General features: G+C 41.8%; 1 protein-coding gene across 19 annotated transcripts in view; it reads left to right on the top strand.

The window, feature by feature from the left end:
• Nucleotides 1-2,685: 2,685 nt before the first annotated feature.
• CPEB2 (cytoplasmic polyadenylation element binding protein 2) overlaps nt 2,686-20,612 on the top strand; it is a 68,322-nt gene continuing 50,395 nt past the window's right edge. For 2 of the 19 annotated variants that reach the window (XM_070262691.1, XM_070262688.1), the window contains exons 1-5: nt 4,956-5,017; nt 6,114-6,206; nt 7,438-7,719; nt 8,495-8,584; nt 17,239-17,329. In XM_070262691.1, the coding sequence (XP_070118792.1) occupies nt 7,498-7,719; nt 8,495-8,584; nt 17,239-17,329 (403 nt within the window). In that variant the 5' untranslated portion in view covers nt 4,956-5,017; nt 6,114-6,206; nt 7,438-7,497. Of the gene's footprint in view, nt 4,557-4,795; nt 5,266-6,113; nt 6,207-7,437; nt 7,729-8,494; nt 8,585-17,238; nt 17,330-20,612 lie in introns of those variants that run through there. The other 17 variants (XM_070262680.1, XM_070262677.1, XM_070262678.1 and 14 more) reach the window with 13 other exon arrangements.

Here is a 20,612-nt window from a genome sequence, read left to right as displayed (position 1 = left end):
AAAGATTATAATATAGACTCTTAAGAACCTGACATTGGATCTGCCTGAGGGCCACAAGCCCTCCCCACGGCCCACCCATCCCCACCCCCACCCCCACTATAGGAAACCTTTCTGTTTCAATATTTTCAATGGTGGGAGCTCATCAGCTTAAAAATTTTAGAATTCACAATAACTTTTCTCTCTATAAAAAATGGGACCCTCACAACACTCTCTGAGATGTTAAAGGAATAAGTAGAAGATTGCAGAGTTGGCCTTTGGAATTTGCTGTACTGAATATGAAGTTTGACCTCATTACATAATTCCAAACTTGATGGCTTTTCTCCATTTTGGAGAGCTCTAAGTCCTTTAAAACAAAACCAGTATCAGAACACCAAGAAATCTTTCTGTTAAAACTTTAGCCAAGAATGGCACCACTTGGCTTTTGAATATATCGATCTCTCTCCTCCCCACATTGCATCAACTGCAATTTTAATGCATGATTGAGCTAAGTTTTGTGCCTCTATTTTCTCCCTGTTTCAAGATTTGCTGTTGGATCTGCAGATGATTCCAATCAAATATAACTTTACTTAGGAAAAAATTCATTCACTTTTAAGACTTTACATGCCTCAGTTGTTGAAATAGTTTTTCCCGTAAAACACATTAGCAAATAATAGTTAAGAATATGTCAATAGGTGCTGTGAAAATGGCCATTTATATTCTTAATTCTAATGAGCTCAGGTTATTTGCTAGACATTGTAATTTAGAATAATAAAAGTACTTTTCCAGTTCTATATTTTGCTTGTTAAAAATGGTTTTGAGATTATTAACTCGAACCAATTTTGTATATACTTGACCAACTTCTGAACCATTTATGAGTTTTCTTTTAAGTACTTTTTCCTTATTGTAAAGGCAATATCAAATAGTTCATTAGATAGGATATCAGACATAAACATTATACATTAAACGTATTTTCCTCTTGCAATGTTGTTCTCTTTCTACCGTATTTATTCTGATTTATATATAAATTTGAAACACTGAAGTAACAAAAGCAGAAATGAAATTTAATTATTTTATGAGGACTCAAAAAGGTACACTCTGCCTACACTAGTAAGAATGTGCTAATTTATAACACTATTTAGTCTTAGTCCGGTTGTAAATCAAAATCAAGTAGAATCTGAATCCACTTTCTGTTGCTTTGGGGATTCGTTTATGTTCCAGGACTCTCTCAGTAGTTTCACTTCTCTAAACGCCAAGAAAAAGTTAAAATTGCAAAACAGAAACATGAAATCCACATCTTCTTACATAGTAAGGACCACTCTGCTATTCGCTACCTAGACACATATTTTTATTTTTTCTCTATGTAAAATGTTTTTTGAGAAAGTACATACACAGGAGTAGTTCTCTTCTATTGCTTCCGAGAGAGCTCTACCATGGAAAGCTCTCTCCCCTCCCATTTTGCAAGCCTCAACAAGTCTGTTGCTGAGTCAGAACTTCCTTTTTTCCCTGATGTGAGAAATCTTTCTCCCTTGAAAATTCATAAAGCTTCGGAAATGTTTAAATTAGAGTCTCCCTGGAGGGAAGGGGCGGGGATGCCAGAATGAATGTGGTGGGGAGGAGTCCCACCCACAGCAGCCCCGATGATAGCACATTAAATGCTTTTATGAAGTAGGAAGACTTGGAGCAGGCCCAGGGTTACCATGGGAGCTCGCTTCGGAACCCATTATAGGCATATACGTGTGTAAATAACCACACGGAGCCGTGTTAGGTTCCAGGGACTTTGTTCCTCATTAATGAAGTGAAAATGTTTGGTATACAGCCGGGGCTTCATGTTTACCCTACAGAAAACACCTTCACGCAGCTGCAGGAAGGAGCGTGACAGCACGCAGCAAGAGAGGCTAAAAACGGAAACAAGCCTGAGAAGGCGCTTTCTAGGGCGACGAGGAGGGCTCCAAGTCGGGGACCCGGGGTGCAAGCGGTGAGGGGCGAACCGCTCGGCGGTGTGCAAGGCAGGCAGAGCCCGCACCGGCCAGCTGGCCAAAGGACCTCCGTGCCGAGCCGGGACGGCGGGAGGGGCCGGGGTCCCCGCTCAGCTCGCGCAGGGCAGGCCGCGCCCGGCCGCCTTGGCTAGGAGGCGCTCCCCGTCGGCTCCCCGGCCTCAGTTTCCCCCGTACACCAGCCCCGCCCGGGGAAGTCCCTGTCGCGGCGGTCAGGCCTCATGTGACTGAGGGCGGGGCGGAGGTGACAGAATGGAGGCGGGGCCGCGAGGGCGACGGGGCGGAGGGTGAGAGAGCGCGTGCGACCGAGGGCAGGCTTTCAGCGGACCCCGCGCGGGGAGGGGCCGTTGCCCAGGAACCGTCCGCGCCGCCCGCGCGTGCTCGCCCTTGTGCGCGCGCGCCCGGCGCTCAGAGCCCAGTTGGCCGCCCGCCTCCCTAACCGGCCTCTCTCTTTTCCCTGGGCGCGGGAGGGGCCCTAGGAGACGCGCCGCGCGCTCCCGCGCTCCCCCGCCCTCCCTGGAGCGCGAACGCGCCCCCGGCCTAGCCTGCATATTAATAAGGGGCGGGATGGGGGGCGGGGCAGCGGGGGCGCGGCGGCCTCGCGCCCGCGCGTGCCAGGACGCACCGCGGGGGGCGGTGCGATTGTGAGGTGGCGCTGACGCACGTTCCGGGGTTCTTAAGCGGCGAGGGCGGCGGCGGCAGCGGTGGCGCCCGAGCCGGTCTCGGGAGGCGGCGGTGACCGCCAGGAGGGGTGGCGGGGCTGAAGTCGGTGCCCCTGGCTCACTCACGGTGTCCCTCTCTCACTGACTCCCCCTCCTTCCACCACGGCCGCGCCGCCCCAGATCTGGCGGCTTCCTAGGCGGGGCAGCGGACGGGGCGCGTCTGCTCCCGCCGCCGCCGGCCCGATAAATGAGGGACTTCGGGTTTGGGGTGCTGCGGACAGCCCCGCTCCGAAGCAGCAGCCCCAGGTCCCTGTTCAGTGGCGGGGCGTACTGTGCCTACGCCGCGGGGCCCGCCGCGGCCGCCGCCCCGCTGCCCTCCGCCACGCCCTTCGGCCCGCTCTCGCCGCCGCCGTTGCCTGTCACCGGCTTCTCGGAGGGCGCCTCCCCCTTCTCTATCCCCCTCGGCTGCGGCGGCGCGGGCAGCTCGGCCGCCGGCGCTTCCTCTTCCTCCCCGTTCCTGGCGCATCAGCAGACCATGCAGGATGAGCTGCTGCTGGGGCTGACACAGCAGCCGGCGCGGCCGCTCTCGGGGGCGGCGGCCGCGGAGAAACTCCCCAACCACCACCCCGGCGGCGGCACGAACGCGGGTGTGACCCACCTCCTCCCCTCCCAGGACTTCAAACCGAGTCTGCACCACCCCTCCTCCTCCTCCGCCTCCTCCTGCTGCTGCTGCCGCACCTCCTCCCCGCAGGACTTCAGTAAGCGGCAGCAGCAGCAGCTGAGCAGCCAGAAGAGGAAAGAGTTCAGCCCTCCCCACCTTCCCCACCCTCCGGACTCGAAGCCGCCGCCGCTCCACTGCCCCGGCCGGTTCAGCCCGCCGCCGCCGCCCAGCCCGCTCCTCCAGCCGGCGCAGCTCGCCCAGCGCCCGCAGCAGCAACAGCAGCAGCAGCAGCAGTTCAGCCTCCCGCATCCGCAGCACCTCCCGCCGCAGGACTTCGCCCCGCGGCAGCGCCCGGCCGACCTGACCCCACTCCCGCAGCTCCAGCCTTCGCCGCCCGCAGCCCCGCGGCGCCGCCACGGAGGCGCGGGCAGCCCTCGCAAGAGCCCGGCCGCGGGTGAGGGCAGCGCCGCCGAGCCCCCCAATGCGGGCTTGGCCCCCTCGACGCCGCCGGTGAACCCCGCGCCGGGCTCCATGGAGTCCCCCAACCACCCTCTGCTCAACAGTCCCAGTAACCTCCTGCCCGGCGGGGCGCTCGGCTCCGGCGCCTTCAGCAGCCTGCAGAGCCCGGACCTTCCGCACCCGGGCGGCGGCGTCGGCAGCGGGGGCGGGGGGCCCCCCGGAGGCGGAGGGGGAGGCGGCTCCGCGTCGCCGCCGCCGCCGCTGCCCGGCTTCGGCACCCCCTGGTCGGTGCAGACCGCGTCGCCGCCGCCCCAGCCCCAGCCCCAGCCGCCGCCCCAGCCCCAGCCCCAGCCGCCGCCGCCGCCCCAGCAGCCGCCGCAGCCGCCGCAGCCCGGCTCGTCGACTGCCACCCCGGGCGGCGGCGGCGGCGGCTCGCTCAGCGCCATGCCGCCGCCCAGCCCCGACTCGGAGAACGGCTTCTACCCCGGGCTGCCGTCGTCCATGAACCCGGCCTTCTTCCCGAGCTTCTCGCCCGTGTCCCCGCACGGCTGCGCGGGACTCAGCGTGCCAGCGAGCGGCGGCGGCGGCGGCGGCGGCGGCTTCGGCGGCCCCTTCTCGGCGGCCGCGGTGCCCCCGCCGCCGCCGCCCGCCATGAATTTACCTCAGCAGCAGCCCCCGCCGCCCGCGGCGCCACAGCAGCCGCAGAGCCGGAGGTCGCCCGTCAGCCCGCAGCTCCAGCAGCAGCACCAGGCGGCGGCCGCCGCCTTCCTGCAGCAGAGGAACTCCTACAACCACCACCAGGTACGGCGGGCGGCGGCGCCGCGGGGCCGGAGACCGGGCTCGGCCCGGAGTGGCCCGAGAAACGGCGATGAGGGCTGCCTGCCCCAGTGAGCGTGGGACGGGGAGGGCGGACCAGGGTGACAGAGCTCGGGACAGCAGTCCCGGCGGGGCGGCAGGGCCACGGGGGGCTGAGGCTCCGGAGGCGAGTTCGCGCTGGCAGCCCGGGCCGGGCGCCCCCTCGAACGCCCCGGCGCGGCGGTGGGGGCTGGGGCAGGGCCCGAATGGCGCCGGGCCCGGGGGCGCGGGCGGGCGCGGCGCCTCTCCCGTCCCTTGTAGCCGGCGGCCCCTGGCCGGGCGGGCCGCTGTCGGAGCGCCTCGAGCCCGGGAGACGCGGTGAGGCCGGGCTGGGCCGGGGCCGGCGGGCTCGAGCGGCGGCCTCCGAGGGGCGGCGGGGGCAAGCGAACTTGGGGACCGCAGACGGGGTGTGTGGGGAGCCCGTGACTCTTCCTCGACGTCCGAGGAGGGCACGGGCCGAAAGGCTTTTTGCTTTCGAGTTTGCTGCTTACTTGGCCAGCGAGGACTCTCGCCGGTCAAGCGGTGGCCGGCCCAGCCCGGCCCGGCTCTGCCCGGGGAGCCGGTGTCGGCGGAGGAGCCGCCCGGCGCGCTCCCGCCGACCTTCCTCCCTCCTGGGCTCGGTGCTCCGAGCTGTCAAAGGACTCGCGAAAAGAAAGTGCGGAAACTGACACTCTCTAAGATTCAGTTTCTGCGGTTTTTAATATTTGGGTGATATGTTCTGGGTTTTCAAGCAAAACTATACTTGAACTGGGGTTAGTGTGTTACCTTGAAGAGAAGACGCTAGTACATTTTTTGGTGGTCTTAACCTTTTCTTGAATTGTGGGGTGTCTATGTTTTAAGTAATGTAATCATGAAATAACACCGGGCAGGGTTGTTTTTTATTCATCCGGGTCCTTTTTGATTCAAGCTCTGTTTTGTTATGCCCTCACTACAACGTTTGAGTGACCGCTGGCTTGGTTAACTGACATTGAAAGAGTGTCTTGTCCTTTTTTGATCTGGTCAGCATTTATTATAGTGATCATTTTGTTTAAGGCCGTTTTCGTGATTAGGGATTGAGAGAGAAGCAAAACTGGACCTGAACCAGTGCGTGCTTACTCATATAACTTTTTGCGTTGACCAGTCAAAGTTTTCAAGGGTTAACCTTTTTAAAAGCTGAATACTATCTAAATTAATCAAAGTAACAGTTAACAGTTTATTTAAATTAACCAGAATAACAGTTAACAGTTTTTGTTGAATCACTGGTTTCTCCCTGAGAAAGGAGAATAGGCCTATAAGGATTGTAAATAGGTGATTTTGTAATAATTCCAGTTTTTCATGATTTATGTAATCTTGGGAAACTATCTTTTGTGGGTGAGGGTCTTCATTTTTTAACTAGAAATTTGCCACAGAAAATTATCTGTAGGTATTTTTGTATTGTTAAAGCCATGGTGTAGACGGTTAAAAGACCATGTATCGTGATCCATATTTAAGTATATTTATCTATAATCTGCTTTTTGTCAAAAGATGGGTCTCGCAGTGGAGTGTAAGAGGTCACACAGCTGTCATATGGAATTTTAGATCACTGGAAGAGAACTTTGAACACTATCAGTGAGGAAAGTAAGGCCCTCAAGAATGAAGTGATTTGTCCATGGTCCCTTAGCTATGCTTTGAATTATGTGGAGGGTGAAATGGTAGTATATATTCATGATTATATTAGCATTTGAAATTTTTTAAAAAAATACGTACTACAGACTAGAGTTTTTAAGAAAATTGTCTTGTAAGAAGCAGGTCTCATTTGAAGAGTACTATATTTATTAACTTATAGTGACTGCGTGGTCCATACTTCCTTTGGCTAAACGTTAGCACAAAATTATTAAAGTGTAAGTTTATTGATAATATAATTGCTGGCAATTAATACTTTAAAAAAATGTACAATTATAGCCTTTTGGTGGATTTTCCATTCTTTGATGACTTAACTTTTTTGCTGTAGGTTCTAGTTTGGAATATAATTTACTTTTGAAAATGAATGGAGTTAATGAAGACTTGTATTATTAAGATCTTTACTACAGTATCAAAGCACATAGTTGTTTATCTTTGTGTATCAGTGGATCCACCTATAGGTAACATTAGATAATTGCTTAACAGTTCATGGATAATTAAGTGAAATAAAAAACAGAAGTACTTTAAAAGAAACTATACTAAAACTTGAATAAAATATCTTGAGTTGAAAAAACAATTCCAAAAGAGACATTTCCTATTATTGTCCTTATCCCAAAAGGCATTTTTAATTTGTGCAGCAGAGTGACACCAAATGTTATCATTATCCACTTTTGCAGTGGTACAACTTGTTTTAGAAACCTAAAGTCTAAATATTTCACTCATCTGGATGGGATAATTTAATTAATAAAGACTGTGTTTTTAATTTGGTGCCTGGCAGAATATGATTGCTTTAGGATCACAGTGTAGGTTTTATCTTGAAGGATCTTCAAAGTTAATTTCAATTTAAAAGTATTTATTTTTTTCTTCATGTTTATCCTGTATCCGGTTCCCTCTAAAAGGAAAAGAAGTTACTACATGGTTCTATTTTAGTAATTGTCGTGAAATATCTGTTTGATTTGTTATAATTTGTAGTACACAGAGGATGAAAACTTGCCTAGCATTAAGTGAATGTTTTCATATAGCAAAATCTGAAGCCTATTACTTTTTATAAACTAGTTAAGATATATTCTTTGCCCTTATATATTTCATTTTTTAAAGATCATATAAATTCTTAGCTCAGGTCTAAAATTTGAATTTGAATTATCAACGCTTTAAATGCTTATAATTTAAATAGATCTGTTTTCTCCAGCCTCTTCTGAAACAATCTCCTTGGAGCAACCATCAGAGCAGTGGCTGGGGCACTGGAAGTATGTCCTGGGGAGCAATGCATGGCAGAGATCATCGTAGAACTGGAAACATGGGAATTCCAGGAACTATGAATCAGATATCTCCATTGAAGAAACCATTTTCTGGTAATGTCATAGCACCACCGAAATTTACTCGCTCTACTCCATCACTGACTCCAAAATCTTGGATTGAAGATAATGTGTTCAGAACAGACAACAATAGTAATACACTCTTACCCTTACAGGTAAGAATGGTATGTAAATTGCCTTATTTCTAATGTTAACCTTTCAAAATAGGAAATTGGGTGGTGGTAGTAGTATGGTAAAATTAACAGATTTAAAAAGGGAAAGTTCTAGTTTTTAAGCATGTAATTTAATTATCAAAGGATAAAATACCTATACAGAGAAAATTGAGACTATAAGAAATTCTCTAAACACACAATAGAAAATAAGATTCATAAAATGTAGAAAAACTTGCCGTGTTTCTTAAATACATATTGAAGCTTTTTTTGGCAGCTCCTTAAGAATGCCTTTATTAATCTTTAATAGGCCACCAAAATAGTTTCTCCTGTAATATAGCTAAACTAAAATGTTTATAATCGTGCATAGATTTGACTATGGTTAGCTGTATGTATATTAGAATATACTTAGTACAGCTGTGATTTTTGGCAAAATAATATTAGGGCTTTTAACATCGAATTAAAATTTGTCTTCACTCGTCCAATGACTGTTTTTTCCTAAATGTGGCCTAATAGTTATGGCGATTAGACTTTTTTTTCCAGGTCTTTTAGTATTTTGTTGATATTACAGGTTAATGGAATTCCCTTATGGTTATTTAAAATAAGGTGGTCATTTTTTTTTTTTTCTAAAACCTTTAGGGGACAAAATGAAGATAAAAGATAGAAAGAACTTTTAATTGTTTTTTTCTTTTCTTTTCTTTCTTTCTTTTTTTCTTTTTTTGTGGGTGGGTATGGGGAAGAGAACTGCTTATTTCTGATGAAAACTTCTATGCTATTGAAGGTGAGATCTAGTTTGCAGTTGCCAGCTTGGGGCTCAGATTCACTCCAAGATAGTTGGTGCACTGCAGCCGGAACATCCAGAATAGACCAGGTAGGCTGCACAGTGTATATTTTTCAGGATTTGGGCTAGGAGTTTAGTATTTATATTATGAGTAGGATTTATGATTTACTTTCTGATTATACCTATTTAAGGATATGTCAGAGAGCATTAAAACAGTTTATTTTCAAAGGGTCACTTGACTTAAACTTCGTAATATAAAATGCTTCATTTTCAATTTTAAAAGCAATTCATAATCATTTTATATTTCCAAGACGTAATAAATTTGGTTTTGGAAAAAATTATGCACCCAAGAGCACCTATCTTTAAACATCAGTCAAACTGAACATTTTATCTTCTTTCAGAAATACTTGCAATTAGGTACAAAATCATGTTTACATAACAACCAACTTTACGTTTCATCAGTATTTTATAGAAATTTTTAGTAAATTTTTGTCATGAAATCTGCTACATTTGTTTTGAGATACATTTCTTAAAAAGCCCTATCTTCAGTTTTTTTCACATTTATAAAAACTTCATGGTATAGTATTTCTTTATTCTAAATTTTATGACTGCTCTTATATACTGTCTTCTTCCAGATAATCATTTTCCAGTGAAAAACCCTGAATCAAAAAGCTGGGAGTTAGTCTTAATCAAATTACCTTCAAGCCCTTTATGATTACAAAATGCTGCCTCTTTTCCTGCCAACTAAATTTGAATGCATAGTGGGTACCAGATGATGAGAATTATTACAGGACAAAAAACTTAATCCTTACATAGGGGATTCTTTCCTAGAGTCCAAGTTTGAATGAGCATAGACTTAACATTGTGGGAGTCCACTGAATAGAGCTATGTTATCCTTAGCTAAGGCTTTTCCTTAGTTACTAATTTATCAACATGAGATTATTTTACAAGTAAGGACTATATAAAAAGATTAGTAATACATTTGCAAATAGCATTCTAATCTGGAGGGTTAGCAGTAACTTCAATAATCAACCGTTAGCACTTGTTTTAGGCAAGTCCTACCTCTTTACCAAAGTAGTTCTGCCAAGATCTCCACTTAGAAATAAGTAATTATCTCATATAATTTGTAGTTTATTTTCTTGTTAATGTAAGTTAGCTATCCATCTATTTCTACTCTTTTTTCCACTCTGGTTCTGTTAGGCCATATTAGTGATGTTTTTGTAGTAGCACTTTTATGTTGTTCAAATTGAAAACATAAATACCTAGGAAATGGTATGGTAGAAAAGGAAAATTATGATAATTATTTTGAAGATGGCAAGGGACATGTTTTTAGAGAGGAAAGGACATAATTATTCAAAGAGCATTTGCAGAAAGAAGCAGTAGAATACATATATGGGAGGTATATGTATCTATGGAGAAGAAAGAAGACAGATTAGCTGCCATAAAGGGTAGAAGGGTCGGAGAGCATATGTTGAGAAGTTAGGTTATTGAGATGATGATGTCAGTTAATAGAATGCCAGAGAGTAGAGAGAGGTGAGAACCAAAGGAAAGTTTTCAAACTGGGTCCTGCAGAGGTACCCCTGGGGCTGCCACAGGATGAGGGCCTCTAGCCCTCCCACTTAGAGGATCAATGAAAGCCACTCTGCTTTTACCTATTTTGTAACCTAGGATTTTAGGTAAATTCATTTTAGAAAAAGGATTTTGGTGCTTAAATATATATGTATATATTTTTTGTAAACTGCTGAGATACTGGCATTCCCTGTGGACTCTTTAGCCAGAGGCATAGTATAATGAAGCCGAAAAGACTGGTGAAAAAAAGATAGTGGAAAGTGAACTGAAGTAGAAGGAAAGGAGATCTGAAACCTGAATCTTCTTCCTCCTCCTCTCACAATCTTTATGACATTGGATGACAGTTTATGTGCTTTCATCTCTTTGGGTCATAGTTTCCTTATCTATGAAAGGAGGACCCTGAACTAGGTCATGTAAGACTTTTTTAGCTAGCTCTTATATTTTCTCTGATCTGTTTTGGCCATTTCTTTTATCCCTGGCCCCCCAGCCCCCTTTAGTTTTAGAATGCAAGGGTCTTGGTTTATTGGCAGAAGGGATGGGCATAGGTCCGAGGCAGTGGAGGGGAAGTATATGACCTCCCAACTGGTCTTAAAAGCACTCTTGTCATCTTCTTTGAGTACCCTAAGGGTACTTATTTTACAAAATTCAGTCTGTGTTTCTATCTTTCCATAAAAGGTTGAGGTATTTGAAGTTGAGGTTCTTAAAAATACAGCAGCAGCTACAAACTGCAATTGGTATCTTAAACCGTTGGATCGTTTCTCACTGTTTGGTGAAGTTATAGTAAATGCTTAAGCACTTAAATACCTAGGGAGATTATTTTCATCTCTGATTCTTTTTCATCCTATACATTTTAATACTAATAAATTTTAGTTAACAAATACATTATTTTAAAACATTTAACTTTTTATCTCCTTTAGTCTCAAATTGATGAAGCCTAAAACATACTAAATTCCAGAACTGAAGTCTTGATTCTTATACCTGGATACTTCAGGCCTTACCTATAATCGAATTCAGTAAATGGGAAAGAAAGAGTTTTATAGGTTGGCTTTATTTCAGCTGTATGTAAAATTCTTCAGGTTGGCATTTCCTTATTTTAAACTACTTAGTTTTTTATGGAAAAGTTTCAAATTTAAAACTTTTTAAAAGCAAATGTAAATTGTTATTTACATATCTGACTTTAAAATGAATATTAGATAACTCTATTAATTTCTTTAAGGCTAAGAATTCTTTTTCTTTAAAACACTATTAGCTAGTTACCTTTGCAAAAAATCATACTCAAAAGTGTAAATTCTAAATTACCTTAAAATTGAATTTTCAATTATTTATTAAGGTTCCAGTATATTTATTCATTAATACTTGAATATTTTAAATCAAAGAATAAATGTACTAATAGCTGAGGTTATTACTTACAAATTTATATCTGGCACATCAGTGCTCTATAAACAAAGCAATGTAACACCTTTAAAACTCTAACACAGACTGTGAAGCCTATAACATGTGTGTTGGCCTATCCTCTAGCTGGAGAATTGTCAATGTATTCAGCTCTAGATTTTTGTTTTTATAGAAGTTCTGCCTGCAGTTCACATAAATTACTTTGAAGATATTTTTCACCAATCTTTAATATCCAGGCTATTACGATAATGTGATAAATGATAATTGGGGATCTCTCTCAAAAAAATGTATTATTTGGAGTCTTGGTTCACCTTACCGAAAAACAATATATAGTAGCACATCAAGTTCAATTTTTCATTTAATAAAGCATTCCTTACATTATGGTTCTTAAGCTAGATGAGCTTCAGGGACATTGGTGGTCATCAAACTGTTATACCTACTGAAAGTGAGAGACAGTGAGCTTTCTTTTACCTGCTTGGGTAATGGATGCTTTCTTTTTATGTTTCCTGTCCTGTGTTCAGTTCTTTAATGGTACTCGGTATGTTCTTACACCATATATTTTCTACTTGGCTTTCCATTTTCTTTAACTTTTGTGAGTATTAGAATAGTTTTGTGGGGCTTTTAAAAAGGTTTTTAATTTTTTCTCAGACTCACTCTTAAAGAACTTTGTTAAAGATCAGAATAATAAAGAAAGTTCAAGAAATGTATGTTCATTATGTATGTGGTAGTATTTTAGTTATCCTTGGGATTTATGGGGCGGGGTGGGGGGGCAGAATACTGTTCTTTGCCTTTAAGAAAGTGAAAGTCCGGTTGGATGAATAAGGACTGTCCATGTGGTACAACTAGAGAATAATCTGAGAATATGGGATTGAGTGCCACCTCGTCTAGCGAGGCAGAGTAGCAGCACCTCATCTGCTAATTCAGTAGAGTACGCTAGCAGTGTGGAGTCAGGAATGTCTAATCTGTGTGTACTTGAAGTTGAGGACAATATTAGGACAGATTTGGTTTTTTTAAAGCAAAAATTGGAGAACTAAACACAAAAATACAACAAAAGCTGATCTTTCTACTTAAGCAGAAGAATACGTGTTCAGGTATCTGGTATATCTTTAAATATGAGGATATATGATTTCTCTATAATCCATCTGCTTTTGCTTTGGGAGACTACATCATTTTCAAGAGGAAAGGGTTCTCCTTGACCACTTCTTTTGAAATAGAGTAGGGTTTGGAATATATCAAAGCAAAAATATAACATCCTGTAAAAAAGATCTCTTAATTAAGTTTGACTTCCTTTTATTGTACTAATTTTAGTATTGTTATTGACCCTCCTTAGTTTTTTTCAGTGTTTATAATCTTAGGTCATCCTTTTTAAGTTTAGGATTACTTTATTCTTTCTGTGTTTTTCAGTCTAGAATTTCTAGACTGAATTTCACTTCTGTAAGTCTTTGTGGCAAATACCTGGGTTTAAGGAAATAATAAAATACTAGAATATAAGAGATTATAGTTTTCCCATCCCATGTTCTAATTTTTGCCTGTTCATTGTTTGGGATTCTAATCTCAGTTTCTGAAAGCTCATTTAGGGATTCTTTGCCAGATAGTTTTCATATTTACAGTAGACTGGGGTAAATTTTTCCTGATAGAGATTCTTACTTTTGTGAAATATCTTGGCTGTTTTCAGATAGCCATGTAGTAATGAATGTAAGTTACATTGCTGTGATTTTTTCCATATTTATTTATGCTAATCAGTATTGGTGTGTTTATGGTTACTTTAAAATGGGTTCAGGATTTCCATTTAGTTTTTAAACCAATGGCAGTTTGTGTGAACACAAATTTTCCTAATATCCCTATTTCAAAAGAATGTGTAAATGTTGATTTTATAATCAGATGTTTCTGTTTTTGTTTTTATTTTTTTCAGAAATCATATTTTAATAGCCACACTTTACATTATGGAATCATCTGTATTTTTTTTTAACATGAACCTATAGGTTTCATTAAATCCAGAAAGAGATTTTGAGATGTCATGAGCTCTCTGCCACTCCAGGCTATTTTGTGTTTGTTGCTTTAAAAATGATTTGGGATGCAGCTGATACTTAGCAAAGTATAACTAAGCTAATAGTTTTAAAGTTGCTTTGCTATTTTCTTTGCTAAAGTAGAAGTTTGCTTCATGATGAAAGACTAGTATGCAAAGGAAAATAAAGGACCTTATAAGTGGGCGTCTCACTATTTCAGTTGGATATAGGCATTAAAGCTAAAGCTGTTAGGTGCTGGCCCCATGGCCAAATGGTTAAGTTTGTGTGCTCCGCTTTGGCAGCCCAGGATCCGTTGTTTCATATCCTGGGCACAGACCTATGCATCACTCATCCAGCCATGCTCTGGCGGCATCCCACATAGAAGAACTAGAATGACTTACAACTACTGTGTACTCAGGCTTTGGGGAGAAAAAAAAAGGGGGAGAATGGCAACAGATCAAGAGATGTTAGCTAAGGGTCAATCTTCCTCACCTAAAAAAAAAAAATTGCATCCAATTTTTTTAAAAAGCCAAAGCGGTTCATTCATGCAGCTTTTTTGAATAACAGTTGTCAGAGTTGACTGTATAGTGGTCACTGATACTTACTGAATAGGTTGCTTATGTATTTTTCCCTTCATACCTTGAATATTGCCCATGGCCCATTGGCAGTATATACAGAATCACTTCATTCATTTTTCTGTGCCTTAAAACAAAATCACACTTCTTGAAATGGAGGTAAAGGGTGGCTAAAAGAAAAGGCTATGTAAGAAATATCATTTGGGTGGTATTAATAGTTACCATGAATTAAATTCATAGGTTGACTGAAGATGGGGCATAATCTGATTCTATTCCAAAACCATCAGCCAGAGAAGATAAAAAAAAAACCATTTTATTTGCAAGCATTTGTGGTAAATAGTATATAAAGTACTTATAATATATTCTAAGAACCCATATGATACAGCATACCAGTATTTCTGAGGTTTTTTGCTTAATTATATGAACAATTTTTATCAAGATAAATTTACATTTTTTAATTCTATTTTAAAAAACATATTGGAACTTTGAATGTAGTGACACTTAATCTCCATTGTGTGGTCAAAAATTCAAGTTGATAGCAAGGCCACATTAATATCTGAGGCTCATCTGAGTTTAGTCAATTAAAATTTGAGTACCTATTCCCTGGAGGTTCTGCGGATTTATAGTCCTTGATAATTACTATTTAAAAAGCACAGTCTTTGCCTTCACAGAGCTCAGCTTAAATATTTTTGCAAAGGTTTTATGGTAGAGATAAAGTTCTATTCATTCAACAAACATTTGAGAGCGAGCTATATTCCGTAATTAGAAGATCCCTACTCATAATTAGCTTAGAAGTTTAGTGGGAGAGGCAGAAAAATCAACTGTTCATAACTAATTTGTTATGAACAAGGCATAGTGGAAGCCCAGAAGATGGAAATATTTGAACAGATTACTAAAATTGTATGTCATTTTTGCCCAAGACTCATGCTTTTCTCTATTCCAGTTTTTATTTCATTTATTATATAGTACTTTGAGCTTTTTACTTTTGTTGTTTTTAAAGTGGACTGTAGGCATGATTTAGTTCAACATGATTATTTCAATTTCTATAAGATGGAACAGAGCCTAAAGTGGTTTAGTAACTTACTCAAGATCAAGAAGCTCAGTGCTTCCTAAATTACAATCTTTTGACCAGCAGCCTCAAGATCACCAGGAAGTTTGTTGGAAATACAGATCCTCAGGGGCCACTCCAAACCTATTGAATCAGACTCTGTTGATGGGTCCCAGCAGTCTGTGTTTAACAAGCCTTCCAGATGATTCGGAAGCATGCTCAAGTTTGAGAGCCACGGTTATAGCTCAGTGATTCTCTGTGCCTCCCTCACCGATCAAGGTCACTGTTCTAATGAACCCCTGTTACTGATGGGCATGATAACTTCAGGAGTCTAAGTAAAAATAAGTAAGGAGTACCAATATAGCTAACTGGTGATTAAGCTGGAATAAGAGCCTCTGGTCTAGCATTCTTTTCATCATTCAGTGTTATTTTTCACACTTTTAAATTCCTTGACAGCAACTTGTTTAGTCTACTATACTGGTTCTGGCCCCCTAGCTTTAAAAAGCTCACACAACCCTAATTTAAACATCAAAGAAGAGTAAATAAATCAACATATTCTCAGGAAAGCTTCTTATGTTTTTCTTTAGCTTTCTAAAAGACTGTTTCTGAATCTGCTCTGGATTGTGGATCCCTTTGGAAAACTGATGAAAGCCATAAATCTTTTCTTCAGAAAAACATTGTGGGTACACACACGTACAGAATGTTATATATAATCTCAGATTTCATGGTCCTTCTGGAAGCTTATGGACCCAGATTAAGAAGTGCCTAATTCTGATTTCTGTGGAGACGTTTTTTTCTGCTTTTCTGATTCTTTTATTTTTCTGTGTTAAACATTTTTTGAGAGTTGAAAATGGCCTGCCTGCCCTGCCTCTGCCACATATACATACAGTTGCACAAGCTCACGTACACACACACACACTTAAATGGGGGGGAGGGGGTTAGCACTGACAGATTTTGAGAAAAGACTCCCTGTTGATTTGGGGGGCGTGGGCTAGTTGTGGTAGTTCCCCATGTATATTTGTTCAAATACATTGAATGTGTGTTGAGCAGAATACAGTATAAATTTGTGAGTGTTAAAAGAATGAAATTCCTTTTAGTAAGCACTTTGAGGACTTAACATTTAGCCAACAAGACTTCCAGCTGCACAAAAGACTTTGTTCTGAGACTTGAGGTAGGAAACTTCATGAGATGGGAGTGCTTTCACCCTTTCCTCCCCTACCTGCCTTTTTTGCAGAGGGGTGGAGGGAAGGGAAGAATTAGAAATGCAGAGACCAGGGGCCAGCCAGGTGGCGCAGTGGTTGGGTGTGCGTGTTCCGCTTCAGCGGCCAGGGCTTCGCTCTTTCAGATCCCTGTTGTGGACATGGCACTGCTTGGCATGCCATGCTGTAGTAGGCGTCCCACTTACAAAGTAGAGGAAGATGGGCATGGATGTTAGCTCAGGGCCAGTCTTCCTCAGTGAAAAGAGGAGGATTGGCAGCAGTTAGCTCGGGGCTAATCTTCCTCAAAAGAAAAAAAAAGAAATGCAGAGACCAATATGTGAGGACTTTAGAGAGCAAGATTTGAATATAAATATTCTAGGTGTGAGTCTTTGTTCCGATAATAGTATCTCATGCTTTTGATTTTTACTGTATAAGATGATTATACATTCATTATTGTGAAATTCCGACTACTGAGTTAAATAACATAAATGTTTGATAGATGTTTAAAGTATGGTGCAATTGTGGAATGAAATTCTTTCACCCAAGATATTTATTTTTCAAGTGCCAGTGTCTATCTTCCTAGGTATATGAGAAAAGTTTAGAAGTTAAATAACGCTAAAAATGCTTTGTGTGTGTATAACATTTCAGAAATCTTTATCAGTTGAGAATGATAACAGAACTTATTTTAGTGTATTGCATTAATACTGCCAATGAAATAAGATTACTTTTGATATGTGATTTTGGAGATAAATGTATTAAATATATTGTCCTCTAATACAGGAGATATTATAGCTCATGAGATCCTTAGTTATTGGTATTGTCTTGGAATGCAAACTGAATATTAACACTATATTAATCAGATGTCCTGTTTTCTGTAAGAAAAGTTAGTATATTTATCATCACTTTTTGAAAAATTTGCATAGATTATATTGGTCTTTTTTTCCTTCTCTTCTAGGATCGAAGTAGAATGTATGACAGTTTGAATATGCACTCTTTGGAAAATTCCCTCATTGATATTATGAGAGCAGAGCATGATCCTCTTAAGGGTAGGTGACTTTTAAAAAAAATTTCTTATATCATCCACCACTTTATCTGCTTATCTTACCATTCCTTATATGAAAATGAGCACTAACTAGAACCTATGTCACCTATAAAATTCTATTATTAGTTAATAAGAACCCTTGTTTTTGTGAAATGTCATACTTTTTCCTTTATAGCTTATTTAGATTTATGCTGATTTATACAGAGAGAAATGTAAACCTATCTCTCTTGACTGGTTATTTAAGAAAAAAACACTATTGTTCAGTTCACCAGATGACAAAGAATGGATCTGAAAGTATATAGTGTGCCACTTTTCTAGAATTCTATCAAATATAGAAATATTACAAATAAATCCTTAGAATACTTGCATTCGCAATTTGCAGTGATTCCAACGTAGAATTGTCCAAGGTTAACTTACTTCCTCATTTTTCTTCTGCTGTCGTATCATGGGGTTTTTTTTTTTTTTCCTCCCCAAATCCCCCCAGTACATAGTTGCGTATTTTAGTTGTGGGTCCTTTTTTTTTAAGTTGTGGCATGTGGGACACCACCTCAACATGGCCTAATGAGTGGTACCATGTCCGTGCCCAGGATCCCAACCCTGGGCCGCCAAAGTGGAGTGCGAGAACTTAACCACTTGGCCACAGGGCCGGCCCATATCATAGGGTTTTGGAAGAGATGTTTTATAGTATCTTCTCTCAAGTAGAGAACAACTCTTCATAAAAGTTGGGGCAAATGAGGAACAGAATCAGCTCCACTGATCTCATAGTATCAGTCTTGTTAACTGTATCTGAAGAAATTTCATTAACATATTTGTTTTCATTTGTCTGTACATTACATGTTAGTAATTATTTTACATTTCTTTATACAATATATCTCTTTGCCTTTTACATCAATGGTGAAAATCTAGCGAAACTGTGTGAACTTGAATGATGAGAGATATTAGTTGTCTATTGCTGCATAATAATTTATCCTAAAACTTAGTAGCTTAAACCAACAATAAACATTTATTACCTCACACAGTTTCTGTGGGTCAAGAATTCAGGAGCAACTTAACTGGTTGGTTCTGGTTCAGGACCTCAGTTATACTTCATGGGGGGGGTGGTGGCACGGATTTTTTGCTTCTAACCTAAATCCAGCGTAGTTTTTTGAGTATCTGTATACTGGGGTCTTGTTCTTTTTCACTGTTATGCTGACAGTCCCAGTGGCATTTGTCTTGGATCTAATGTTTAAGAATAGAATCCAGCAGTTTATGATTATGAAGAATTTCCCTCTGTTTATTTCCTTAGCTTATCTAGAAAAAAAATTCTTAGAAATTCTAATACAAGATAAAGTCAGCATTAACTGTTACCAGTGGATAATGAAAAGTTTTTCATTGTTATTTCTCCCTGTCTTCTTTAAAAAGGCCTTTTGAAGATAATAAGAGCAAACATTCTCTGCTGCACTGTTAATTATCTCAGTTTTTCTTTTTTTCTAGCCTGTGTATAGTAAAAAGTGGAGGGAAACCTAGAGAGAAGGCTTTGAAAAATTAAATGGAAGCAGCATACGGCTAAGAGGAATTTAATAATAATAATAAAAAGAAAACTTACGTAAATTCAAAATTCTTTTGTTAGAAAAATTATCTTTGGCCATGAGAAGGGGAAAAACATTCTTACCACCCCTTTAGGAATCATGGTGACAAATTTTTATTTCTGATTGGAGTTTTGTGTGTTCCACGTTTATTATGACAGGGACTAAAAAGAGAAAAAATAAATAAAAGAAAAAACACTTGAGAAACCTCCTCTGCATAGAATAAAGAAAAAGACAGATACTTCTGCAGATTGCCATCATATACCTATTTGAAATGATCTTGAGACCCAAGTGCTGCCACTTAAAGTTTTTTCTTCCTTTTCTTACTTGTACAAACTCCCCTGCCTTCTGGGAAATCATATTCTGTACCTTCCCTGCCACACTCCAATTGTTACACATTTTCTTTGGGCTGGACCTCAGTAAAATCTGCTAAAGCAAGGTTGTGACAAATGGAAGAAACCAATCCCTGAATTTGTTTCCCCTTTTTTCATTCCTGATCTTTAGGGCAGCTCTTCAGCCTCTACCCTATCTCATCTTTTACTCTCTTTCAAAAAATTCTGTCCTCTATTTAACACGAGGAAATTCTTTCTATTTTCCAAAAAATAGAATGAATCTTAATTTATCGTTTTAAAATGTTTTCAAGAAACAAGCCATTTACTTTGTCTTTCTTATGGGATTTAATGAAAAAGGAGAAGGAAGTTGTAGGGTAAATTTTTTTTAATGTATTTCTTGTTTCCCTTCATGTTAATGGTGAAAGCTCCTAGAAAATTTCTGTGTGAATTTGAGTGATGAGATTATAATAATTGTCTATTGAGGCATAACAAATGACCCCTAAACTTAACATCTTAAAACAATAAACATTTATCATCTTACATTTTTTTTGGGTTAGAATTCAGGAGCAGTTTAGCTGGTTAGATCTGGCTGAGTATCTTGTGAGATGGCAGTCAAGATAGTGGCAGAGGCTGCAGTCATCTGAAGGTTTGACTGGAGCTGGAGGTTCTTTTCCAAGATGGTTCACTCATGTGGCTGGCCAAGTTATTGTAGGCTGTTGGCAGGAGAGCTCAGTTCATCACCACATGGACCTCTCCACAGGGCTGCTCAAGTGTCCTCACGGTTAGTTGCTGAATCCCCCCAGAGCAAATGATAAAGCTCGAGGCGAATACCCCAGTGTCTTTCATGACCTACCTTCAGAAGTCTTACACCATCATTTCCATGATACCCCCCTAACTACATAGATCAGCCCTGCTCAACTGGGGAGGAGTCTGCTACTCAAGACATGTGAATAGTAGGAGGCCAGGATCACTGGAGGCCAGCTTGGAGACTGGCTTCCACAGAGATGAAAGGCAGAAACTGTAAATTTGCATTCACTTCTACTTTTCTAAAGGATAAGAGGAACTACTCAAGGTAAGATTTAGTGTTAGTAGAAGGAAAAGCAAGCAAGCAGATCTGTGGAATCCAAATCAGTCAGTGGCATGTTACTGACCTGACTGATTGTACTAACAGAAGGACCCTCCCATCCTCACTTAAGCCCAAAATACTTCACTACAGCTTTCCATTTTCCCACTCCCCAATGTTTTTTACAGGTCAGTAGGGAACCTCCATTGTTTAATTTTAAGGTTTTTAGGGTCTAGTATAGCAGGTGAGAAGGGTCTTGTCTTGTTGGGGCTCTCCAGGTGTGAAGTGATGGCAACCAAAGATGGAACTCTGAATGCACTTTATTCT

This window comes from Equus caballus, chromosome 3 (genome assembly GCF_041296265.1).
Source record: "Equus caballus isolate H_3958 breed thoroughbred chromosome 3, TB-T2T, whole genome shotgun sequence".
NCBI lineage: Eukaryota > Metazoa > Chordata > Mammalia > Perissodactyla > Equidae > Equus > Equus caballus.
This window is presented reverse-complemented; position numbering and strand designations above follow the sequence as displayed.